This window comes from Peromyscus maniculatus, chromosome 5 (assembly GCF_049852395.1).
Source record: "Peromyscus maniculatus bairdii isolate BWxNUB_F1_BW_parent chromosome 5, HU_Pman_BW_mat_3.1, whole genome shotgun sequence".
NCBI lineage: Eukaryota > Metazoa > Chordata > Mammalia > Rodentia > Cricetidae > Peromyscus > Peromyscus maniculatus.
Genome location: NC_134856.1, coordinates 62,224,787 through 62,237,227, shown reverse-complemented (window position 1 = coordinate 62,237,227; position 12,441 = coordinate 62,224,787). Strand labels below are relative to the sequence as shown.

Sequence of the window (12,441 nt, the reverse complement as noted above, 5' to 3'; positions counted from 1 at the left end):
CCCAAAGATCAGGGTTCATGTATTCTGTAGTTTCTAGACTTCTTTCATCCATCTTCTAGATAGAGTAGGCATGATGTTCCCAAAGACAATGGCAGACCATTAACTACACAACTGGGAAGGACTCAGTAGTGAAGGCTGAAGATGCTCTGTAAAGGCTATGGTGTCTGTTTCTCCCTTTCTGGGAAATCAGAATGCTTATCTCCCAGAAGCTGGTGTTATTAACATCTAGGAAATATAACACATTTCAGGGAATGCAGAGAAACCCTTAACTTCAGTGTGGGGTCAGCTCTGTGGTAGAGCATTTAGCTACATGTATGAGGCTCTAGGTCCTTTATTCAGCACAGCAAAGCAGAAACAATAACAACAAAACTATACTAAAAGTGGCACCTTCTCCCTGCTGGTCAGAGCCTCAGACACACAAGTAGAAAGTGAATTGTTTACGAAAAAGGCTTTTGAAGAAGGAAGGAAGGGACAGTAGTGTTCACAAGTAAGGCTGGAGGGAAATACACACCACAGAAGGAGACACTTGTTACGCAACGCAGATCGTGTGGGCAGTCCAAGCTGCTCAGTGCTGTGGATAGATGGGCATGGCGATGTATTCCCTTGATCCCAGGGAGGGGGGAACAAAACTGCATGCTGCTGGAGTTTCCTAGGTCAATCCACACCAGACAGTGGGATCCCAATAACAATTTCTAGAGTCAAATAAAAAGGGCTCGGGACTGAGTGGGAAGGAATGACATCAGATTCCACGAGAGGAAATTAAAACAGCACTAAAGTGGCTATGCAGAGAGATGATGATTAAGGTCCGAGATTCAGAATGCTAAGCAGAGAAATGCATCATCACAATGTATTCAGTGCTGAGCATGTGAGCAGAGCGTCTTCCTTTCCTGGCACTATCAGGAGCTGTCACTCACCTGAGTTAGTGTATTGTTTGTATATAAGCACTCTGCTGGTGACCTTGTCTATTCCTGCATCCAAGCATGTCTCTGTGTGTGGAAGCTAGAAGTCCTCAATTGCTTTCCACCTTATTTTTGAGAGGGTCTCTCACTGGACCTCATGAACTGGCTGCCTGGGGCCCCCAGAGACTCTCCTCCTCTTCCTTCCCAGCACTGTACAGAAGTCTGCCATCACACTCGGTTTTCGATGGAGGCCATTTACCCACCGGCCATCTCTCTACCCCAGTTTCTACCTCTTCAAACCCTTCCTGGTGCTCTCACAAGGACGATGCACACTAACCAAATGCATGGCTTCCCAGGAATGGTCCCCAAGTTCTTTCTGCACTTGGTCGAAGATCTTGGAGCAAAGGGGCTGCACCCAAGCAGTACCCACTGGTACCCTCGACTCTAGCCTCACTCCATGGCCTGGTCTCACTGACAACCTGTGGCCTTCGAAAGCATGTAACCATGAAGTTCTCTGGGGCTGGCTTTCTTATGAGCCACGTCAGCCCTGGCCAATTAGGGACTTTTAGCCTCTTAATCAGTTCTAGGCACCACTGCTTATAATCCATTCTCAGACACTTTACAGTGACTTTGGAATAATTAGCTTACCCCTTTGGGATTTAACTCACATTGGGGGGAAAAATCATATGACCAAGATACAGAAGAGAGGCATTCTAACATTTATTCCCTAAATGTGATCTGAAACAAATATAGTTAATTTTTATCTCTAAAAATAGTAGTAAATGAAGATTCTGTAATATACTTTAGATATTGTTTTCCACTGAACTTTTAGCTTTAGTCTCTTTGCTGTTGTTGTTGTTGTTGTTGTTGTTGTTGTTGTTGTTATATCTTCTATAGCTCACTGGTGTGGCACTCCCTGGAGAGTCAAAGACGAACCTCAACTTTTCATCTTCCTGCCTCTTATCTCTGAGCGCTGGGATTGAAGACAGGCGCCACCACACTGGGTTTTACGTGGCATTGGGGATGGAGTCTAGAGCTTCATGTGTTCTGCATCAGCACTTTACTAACTGAGCAATGCCGCTCTCCTTTTTCCTTTTCAAGATATATAGCCCAGGCTAGCCTGGACACTGAGACGCTCCTGTCTCAACCCAGTGAGTCTTGGGGTTACTGATAAGCACCATCACATCAGTACAATAGCGGAGAGGCAAGTGGAGAGCTTCCAATACTAGGAACCACAGAAAACAGTTCTTGGGAGGGTTGACCAAGCAGACAAGAGCAGTCATAGTGTCTCCTGAGGGCATGCAATGCTGCTAGCAGGGAAAAGAGCCACATTATTGCTGGTGACACTTCCTCAGCCACCATCTGCTCTACCCCGCCCACAGCCTGAGCCTTTTCCACTGCTGACACCATGGTTCACACAGGCTTTGACAAGGGCCCCACATCCTCGTGGGACGCCTGCCTGCCTAACCAGAGACCCTGTACTCAAACAATGGTCCTCTGTCAAAGCAATAGTCAGTGGGGATGTGGCATTTAACAAGTGGATGGACCAGAGTCACACAAAGGGGGGTCTTCTGTCCCATCCTTTACAAGACACGGATGCACAGTCAGAGCCACTGAGGTACAGGCCTCCGTAGGCCAGGATGCAGGAGTAGTGCTGCAGTAACACAAAGACCACCAGCCAGACTCTGGAAAAGACGGGGCTTGGAAAGCAGAGGAGGAGATGAGAGCACCGAGCTAGCTTGCACCAGAAGGCAGAGAAACCCTTTCTATGCCCAGTCTGAAAATTCTTTAGTTATTTTCATTTTATGTACATTGGTGGTTTGCCTGCATGTATGTCTGTATAAGGGTGTCAAAGCTCTTGGAGCTGGATTACAGACAGTCGTGAGCTGCCACGTGGGTGCTGGGAATGGAACCTTCTGGAAGAGTGTCCAGTGCTCTTAACTGCTGAGCCACCTCTGCAGCCCCTCGAGCCTATTCTTGTGTAAAGGTGACAATCTCCTGACACCAGTAGTCAGGCACTCCTTATTCTTTTGAAGGAAAGCAAGGGTTCTTATTGAGAACGTATCAGAAAGACCTCCATGGCCTTGCCATGCTGTGTATCGTATGTTTCCCTCTCTGCTGACTCCTACACACCAGCAATGGCGAGGCTTGCCCAACACCTACAATCTCACCAACATTCATGAAGCCCACGAGTGCCAAGCCTGAGGCTGGGAATGAAGGACCACAGAAGATGGGGTAGCCTCCTTTGGGCACTCCACAGAGGGGACTGCTAGTCAAAGCAACTGCTGAGGCAGAAGAGTGAGATGGGAAGAGGATGAGAGGGCTGGGGAGGTCTGCTGCTGCCCAGAGGCTCAGCACACACCTCCACACCTACAGATCTAGATACCCAGATCCTTGAAGGCACAGGTGAAAAACTAAGGGCCTGGGGATTAAGGAGTTTGATCCAAATCCCATCCTTGCTAGATACCCTCAAATCCCCATCAATGCTTGTCCTGTTCCTTCACACAATTTCTATCTTTAATGTCCAAAGGCTGTTTTAACTCTCCATCTTTAATGCTCAGCATCGTGGTCTGACAAAGGATATTAATAGTTGGACATCTGAGGATTGTAGTGTTCTGTAGTAGCAAGGGCAGTGTGTTCAACACGCATACCCCAGCATCTCTCATGAGCTCATCCAGACCTAGCAACTAATTTCTTTTCTTTCTCTTGAAGATAGGTGAATGAAGATATGTTAATAGACCCTTTCTCCACTAACAATGCACTATTCCCCACCCCCTTTCCTTGGGAAAGGTCTCAAGTATAGCAGGCCAGCTTCAAGTCAAGCCTACTATATAGTTGAGATAGTATGAATTGCACTGCCATGCTCAGTTTATGCAGTGCTGGGGATGGAACCCTTGATTTCATTCATGATAGATCAACATTCTACAGATTAAGACTCATCCCCAGACATTTACCATAGAATTATTTAGTTACATTTAGTGTGTGTGTGCATGTGTGTGTCTGTGATTGTACCATACAGCATATGGAGGTCAGAAGGCAATTTGTGGCAGTTCTTTACTTCCACCCTAGGGGTCCCAAGGATGGATCTCAGGTTATCAGGTTGGGTAGCAAAGACCTTTACCCATGGAACCATCTCTCTGGGCTCCTGTGTATTATTTTAAAGGAGGAACAGTTTGTGTGAAGGAATAAAAGCAGATGTCCACATTGGTGAAGAACTCCAGAGGCTGAACTGGAATTCAGCATGGCTGGGTTCAGATGGGAATTTTACAAGCATCCTTCATCAGAAACTTGGTTCTGTAAAAGTGTCATTACTGGAAGAAAGATGGGGGAACCTTTGACCAGCAGGGTCTGTTGGGGTCCTTTGCCCACTAGGAAGGTACCGTGATGGAGGACTCAGGAGCCCCATCTGTCGGGTGGCTTCCTGGCTTGTAATGGAAGGAGTTTTGTCCCACCAATGTGTCCCTGTCATGGCCATCTGCTGGTCACTGCAGAGTGAAAAGCAATGGTGTTGCCCAACTCTAGACAGCACCCTTCAGAACCATGAACTAGCAAACCTCTTTAGAAAGTCAGTGGCTACAAGTATTTATTAATTACAAAAACTGGCTAACCCAGAGGATGTCTGTGTTCACACACAGTCCGCCTCCTGTTATATTTAAATGAGGAACACATCATCATGTGAGAAAACTGAAGTTCAGGAAAGAATTCAAATAACACATCAACCAGAACAAGGAAACAGTTAAGAAACTTCATGATTGCATGTACAGCGTGTTGATGCGGCCAAAGTGCTCTATCTTCTGTTGAATACACACCTATCATAATCAGACATAAAATCTCTAGGTAACAGTCAATGCTGCTTGGGAGGATAAAGCCCCCTCCTTACAATGGAGGACACTCCGCAGGAGTGACAACTCTGGGACTCAGGAACTTTAAGACCAGGTCTGGCAGCTGCATAGGAAACATGTTCTTCCTCTGCCAAGAGAGGTGGATCTGTTTGAAACCGCAGGCTGACTGCAGTGTAAAGTTGGTCTAGAGTTAGACAAAGGACAGGGAAGTGTGCAGCAATTCTCTCCCGAAGTGCTTTGCGTATTAGTCAGAAATACTCACATCCCCAACATATTACACGTTACAGGCAAAAATTATGTAATTTTGCTTGAAATCTCAAGATGTATTATTAAAGCTCTTTCTCCACCACTGTCTGCCTCAGGAATGTGTGCTGGGAGTGGTCTATCCAAATGTGGAAATCAAAGTAATTTACATTCCACAGAAATGGTCCCTGGTCTTGGATTTAACTTCAGGCTGTAGAGTCCACAGCTTTCCTTATAGATAAGTCACATGGGTAGTCACATTGGATGCTCAAATCTAAAATGTAATCTCATTCCCTTCTCTGGATTCCACACTACATGGCCAGGGTGTTCAAATGCTATCAACACAATGTAATTAACTGCACAAGCGTGGTTATCGTGAGCCTCCAGGAACTTGGAAATCAGAAATGCCAGGCACATAGAGCTACAAGAAAAGGTAGACAATTAGAGCAGGGGCTGTAGCTCAGAGGTAGAGCACTTGCCTTGAATATGTGAGGTCCTGGTTCATCCCCAGGACCAGAAATAAACAAACAAACAAAACTAAAATGAAAAAGGTCAGTGAGGGGATAGATATGACAAGGACGCTGTGTGTGTGCATGAAAAATACCACAGGAAAATCTATTACTTTGTACAACTAATACACTAATAAAATAAATATATTTTAAAAAGTAAACTGTAAAATAGTAATTATTGAATATACTAATCAATAACATTTACCTTTATAATTACTAAGTTCTTTTTCTATCTTCTAATTAGGTATTTTCCTTATTTTTCAAAAACAATTGAAATAAATGTTTCAATATACATCCCCAACCACATGCTAATAAAGATTAATTTTTCTTTAATGATCCATAGAAAAATCTAATCATATTAAACTATGACTCTCAGTCACTTTGGCTTAAAATATTTAGTAATTTGGGGAAAATAAAAAATTAGAAACATCTATTTTAGTCAAAAGATAAGTTTTTAAAATAATAAGCTATTAAGTATATTTATTGGCTATATTACCTGACAGACAATACACAGAAATAGTTTTCAAAGATTTTGGTATAAAGATAACTCTACTTTATGAGTTACTGAGAAATCCAAATGATAATTTAATGTGAATTGTATTATCAATATATACCAATTTAAAACCCAGTTTTTAAAAGAAATTACATTATAAAAAGAAATAAGCAAATTGTATAGTGAGAGAAATTATATTTTCAAAAACTCCTGAGTTTTCCAAAAGAAGTTTGTGAGAACAATGGTTTTGTTTCAGGTTTTACCTACCACTGTTTCTTTAACGTTAGCTAAAAAGACAACTCCTTGCTGGGCATGGGGGCCCAGGCCTGCATTCTCTAGCACTGGAGGGGCTGAGAAAGACTTTCAGCTCAAGGTCAACCTGAGTTATAACATAGCAGGACCCAGTCTAAGAAGACACTCTCTCTAACTGCTTGTGCATTGACTCCAATACCACACAGGGCGAAAGCCCAAGTATGGACTTTAAAGAGAAAAGGACCGCAAGGACAACTGTTATTCTGAAAACACTTTAGACCTCAGAGATGCACCCAAAGAACCCGGGAACCCCACGGGGTCCCAGTAGCCCATTCTGAGAACCTCTGATCGAACAAGCCATTTGCAACTGCTGTTGGTGCAGCCGGGACACTCACAGGTCTCCATGCCTTCATCATCGTCATCTACCATGGGCTTATCGTAAGACTTGTCAATGGCAGCCCGGAAGCTCTCGTTGCAGCCCCTTCCTCGAATGATTCGCGGCCGGGGACGGTGGAAAGGAATGTTCCCGTTCAGTGTCACCTCGGCGACAGCAGTCTGCAGACTTTCCAAGGAGCTGGATTTCTTCAGACCCAAGGAAGGTCCCACATCTCTACTGGGGGAGCCTTGGAAGGTCAGAACAATACAAGGTTAATGGGAGGGCAGAGACAATTTCAGATCCAAGATTCTATGCACTATGGACACCTGCAGGGATAAAATTATTGGCTCTGTGATAGGTGCTGGAATATAGATGGGAAATATATACAATATAAACAATAATATTTAATTTCAAAAACATATTAGGGTTTTCTATCTATTTCCATTGGGAAAGTTCTAAATTATTAGTGAAATCACTATCAAACCATTGTCCAATATGATCCATATATAAGCTAACACAACCAGAATCATCAGTGATTACATTTAAGATGAAGAGGCAGTAGGGAGGCCGCAGGAGAGTAATCTCTGCAATCTAACTGCAGCATCTTTCTGTAGCACAATGTTATTAACAGCAGAAGGTGGACATCACTGTCACGGGCTCCATCCACTCTTTGCCATGTGAACATAAACAAAAGTTAGTCTCAGGGACTGTGGGCCACCAACACCCTCAGCTGGCACCATGGAGAAAGGCGATTCTGGGGAACACCAGAACCAGAAGGTTCTACACAAGGGCAGTACAGATCTGAATAGACACATCCCTTACGGGCTTCTCCTCCAGAGACACAGAAGTGTCAGCACACCAGGGAGTTAAAAGTTTTGCTTTTATTTCTTGAAGATCCAAGGCAAAAAGGCTTGAGATACTGACTGCACCTGAACTTAGCAGGCAATCCAAACTATTTTCTTTAAGCCAGGGAGACAGCCCCATCCATCACTGTCTGACCTGGCACACTGGGGTGGATGTCAGCAGTCTCTAAGGGCTGACACCTCCACCTGGGTGGGCCAGGTGACAGGGCTGGCTCCTCACTTATCTTCCTAAAAAGACAGATGAAAATAAAAAGGGGAGGGTGGAGAAACTAAGCAGCTTATCGCCACATGGGGTCACCCGCCATATGTTGATCAATAATTAGGAAGTAGCTTCTGCATGTTACTACCTGGAAGACAAATGGTTGAGAGGTGGGCTCACCACAGCTCTGAGTGGTAAGACCCAAGGAAAACTAACTGGAAGTGTCAAAATAAGAATTATCCTCTAATGCTTCATTTATATTGCATATTTTACCTAATTTTCACCATGGGGGGGCAGTGCTCAGAAGGGCAGGGGTGCTGAAAATACAGGCAGATAGAGAAGCAGGCACGAATTTAACAGCAGAAAAAAATATTCTGCAAGTTACCGGTCTCAGGAGCAAATGAAGATAGATTTGCTTTCTCAGCGCAAGCTTGTGTGCATTCGATCACTTACTTTGTAAGCGAAGCACATACTGAATATTTCTTTCAAGGAGCACCACGTCACTCTAGCTCCTCACAGCCTGTGACTGACACTTCTTACGTTATTCATAAAGGCCATGTCACAGGAAGGAAAAATGAAGAGTGTTCCAAAACAAAAGGGATGATGCTAAGGAGTCAAATACAACGGGAGCCACGTATTCCTTGGTGGGATTAGCTACCTTCACATTCTCTAGAAACAACACCAGCAAGAACTTCATTTCTGAATGAATTATACCTGTGAGATTTCAAACTTCTCTATCTGTATTTGGGTCATGTGAAACATGTATTAGGCAAATGATCCCCAAGGATATGAGTATCTCTGAAGGTATGTGTGTGTGTGTGTGTGTGTGTGTGTGTGTGTGTGTGTGCTTGTGTGTGTGTATGTATGTGTGTGTGTGTGTGTGTGTATACCCCCAGTTGTGATTTCACACTTCCTGTGGGGACTGTCTTCCAAATGCCACATTCTACACATGCAACTGTATAATAACCTTTCCTTCAAGAGAAACTAGCTGAGACTTTAATGTACTCCAAGTAACAAAAACTGACAGGGAATTTAAGAAATGGTCTGAGGGTCCTTCAGCATCAAGGAATTCTGGAAAAAAAGACAAATAAAGGTGCAGAACAATTACATCAGCAAGAAAACTCTACAAGTGTACCAGGCCCTGTATCTCTCAACACACAAAATTAACAGCATAAATAATTTAGAACCTTCCTTCTCTAAATTATAACTCTGTGAGTAACACTTTATCATAATGCTGATAATTGGGAATAGTGTGTTCACGCATGGTTGAAATTTGCACAATAAAAAGCTTTGCACAGAATTAATGTATAGTGTGATCAGCAAAGGTACCTGGACCCTGTTGCTGGAATACTGCCTCTCCCATTTATGTACATATGGTCCATGGCTACTTTCATTCCACCAATGTGAAATCAAACAGTTGCCAGAGACCCCATGGCCTCTTAGCCCAGATCGCTTATTATCTGGTTCTAAACCCAAAGAGCTCACTGGCCCTGTAACACAGATATCATACATCAAAGTAAGAAACTCTAACAAAGGCTCTAAGTGAGACACTGAGAATTCTGGGCTGGGAATGTAGCTCTAGGTCAGAATGCTTGCTAGCGAGCACAAGGCTTGGTTCTTAAGTCCCACTAGAACAGTTCATAAGCTCAGCATTTCCAATGATGAAAACTGAGACGAGGTCTTCGATATAAATCATGGGCAAAAGACCATTCACTATTATATGGAAAACAGCAGCATCTTCTCATTTTGAAACAATACTTTAAAGATCTCACTTTTAAATCTTTAGATCATTAGTATACATGCATTTTTACATCTAAAAATCTTAAAGATGTCATGCTCTCATTATTCTTTTTAAACAAAGTATATTCACTGAAAAAAAAAGTACAAGATCCCCAAATCCATAAGTCAAGGAAACTATACATAGAATATCTTTCCTAGAGCAGCTTTGTTAGTTTGATGCTTTCCACATATGAGATGAGCACTCTGCCACTGTGCTACATCCTAGCCCTAGACCTGTTGTTCTGGTCTATTATTATTATTATTATTATTATTATTATTATTATTATTATTATTAATTTCTTTTTTGACAGAGTCTCATTGTGCAGTCCCGGCTGGCCTAGAACTCAGAACTCAGTAGCTAGAACCAAGGAGATCCACCTGCCTCTGCCTCCTGAGTGCTGAGATTAAAGGTGTGCACCACAAAAGGCTTCTGATTCCTGCCTGCTAATAAATATCTCTCTTGGGGAAAAAAAAGTGACAATGAAGGCATCTTCTGCAAGGGGCAAAAGGGGGAAAGGATTCTGTTTTCACCACAAGTGGCTTACAACGAGACAGCTACCTAGCTACACCAAAATGTCAGCATGCCTTGTCCAAAGCTCTGGGCGACCATGGCAAAGAATCCAGGCAACTCTGAAATAAAAAGGAAGCAACTCAACCAAAAACCCTGTTCACTGGCTAACACGGGGCAAGGAGAACACAGTCTACAGAATTTATCAATGGAGACTAAAACTCCTCAAACCAAAAAGCATCGTGGTGTCTATATAAAGATCATCTTAATTCCAATTTAATTGCATGCATAGGACAGATGTGTACACTCCAAACCAGGAAGTGCTCTTCTCCCCTAAGACCTAACACGTGAACCACAAAAACACTTGGTTTGAATAGATGATGAATCTGAATCATCATCATGAAAGCTATATAACATTTTCAGTTAAAGTCTGTAAGTTATTTTTTGCTCACAGTAAATTTTGTTTTCTTCATAGTGGCTTTTGGTTGTTTCAATGACGGGACAGCATTCAATGTCACATTGTGAAGGTGTGCATAACTGCCTGGCGTGGGGCCTACTTCTTACAAGCCTGAAGACTACTAGGTCTAAACACTAACTGCTATTGTACACATGCAGACTACCAAGACTTGTTCTGTAGTTCCGCCTCAGAATTTCAATGAATTTTATGTTTTACCAGAAAAATAGCTACTTAGTAAGATCCGAGGCTACAGTTAATTGCCCCAAACACAGCCAATCTTATAATTTATTGAATGCAATTTTATAATCTATCATTTACTTCATAGAATATGGGAACGCCAAGTACATCCACAATAATCTTTATGCATGTATGTAGAACACACAGGCTGAAACTAATTACTACAGCAGGTTAAAAAGGCAAATTAAAGCTAATACGTGCTAAGTGATATAATTACATTATCCTGGATCTAGAATAATTAAAACAAGATTCCAAAATACACTAATAAATCATGCATGCTCAACTGCACATAGCACCCTGCTTAATTACACTGACAGACTCTGCTGATTATTTTCATGTAGTAATATGAAAAGTAAGATATACTATACTGCTAAACCTAGTCCATGTAGCCCATTATTTCTAGGAAATGATTAGGCAGTAAATTTAGAACAGATTCCAAAAGCTAATGAAGCCATATGCATCATATAGTTCAAACTAATGTCAAGGTTAACAATGAGCTAATTCCCGCCTCTGAAAAAGATACAGGAGATAGCAGACGAAGTACACAACCATCAGCGGCAAGGCCAAATGCTGTCATTTAGTGAAACGTGTAGGCCAGTGGTCCTCAACCTTCCTAATGCTGCGACACTTTAATACAGTCCCTCATGGTGCAGTGACCCCCAACCATAAAATTATTTCGTGGCTAGTTCATAACTGTAATTTTGCTACTGTTATGAATCGTAATGCAAATATTTGATGTGTAGGATATCTGATATGCAAACTCTGTGAAAAGGTCATTCAACCCCTAAGGGGGTTGAGACCCACCAGTTGAGAGCTACCGATATAGGCAATGTTATTTTTCAAATAAAAATCACTACTGGGAGAACTGACAATAACTAAGACATTACATAAGGACTAAAGAACTTAAGAGTCCAAATAAGAGATGTTTTCTTAGGATTTTGATTTACAAAGAAAAAATATCACCACAAAAACACTCCCATGCAAGTAAAATAAAAAAAAAAAAATCTAACGTTTTTAACATGGTAAAGGTAGGCTACTACAATCCATCTGTTGCAAATATTGCTGATGAATTTCTCATAACAGAAAAAAAAATGTATTTTCTCCTGCAATTCGATTTCCCATAACGAAAGCATCTAAGTGAGACCGGAACACCAGTGCTGACAGGCAACATGACTGGCAGCTCTATAATCACGCTCAGCTCCTTGAACCACGGTTTCTATGGCAACAGTCTAACTGTCCATTCTTACCTGCTCTCTGGTCATCCACTGTATTGAGTTTAGTCTCGTCAGCTACTGTTAAAAGGTAAATGTAGACTGGTTAGCCCAGTTAGTCCCCAAAGCCTGACATGCTTTACCCCTCCCCCAACCTCAGCCGTTAGAGCACAATTCTTAGGCAACACTCCATGCAAAATAAAATAAAAAAAAGAAAGAAACAACAAGCAAACATTCATAATCAAAAACTAAAAGGAGAAAAAAAGCAGGATCTTCATGCAGTATGCCAGTCACTTCCTCTCACAATCATGTGTTATTTGTATGTTAGTGTATCATCATTAGCCAAGGCAGTGCACTGTCTAATTTTATATATATGGATATATCTGACGAATTAATGCTTTTAGTCTTGAAGTTCAAACAGCCACCAGAAAACAGCATACGTTATGGTTGATTAACAAAGGTTTTAAACATAATTTAGTTTACACCTGTATTAATTGAATTACTTCCAGGGGTAGATTTTGATTTAAAGAGAGACACTACCTGATTGGTGTCTGGCTGAACAACTATGGCTAT

General features: G+C 42.1%; 1 protein-coding gene across 25 annotated transcripts in view; it reads right to left on the bottom strand.

The window, feature by feature from the left end:
• Window positions 1–12,441, bottom strand: part of Pard3 (par-3 family cell polarity regulator) — a 552,281-nt gene that overhangs the window by 187,678 nt on the left and 352,162 nt on the right. For 21 of the 25 annotated variants that reach the window (XM_006982506.4, XM_016001065.3, XM_076572359.1 and 18 more), the window contains 2 exons: window positions 11,905–11,949; window positions 6,634–6,861 (listed from right to left, as the gene is read on the bottom strand). In XM_006982506.4, coding sequence (XP_006982568.1) covers window positions 6,634–6,861; window positions 11,905–11,949 — 273 coding nt within the window. The remainder of the gene's footprint in view (window positions 1–6,633; window positions 6,862–11,904; window positions 11,950–12,441) is intronic. The other 4 variants (XM_042277890.2, XM_006982503.4, XM_006982504.4 and 1 more) reach the window with 1 other exon arrangement.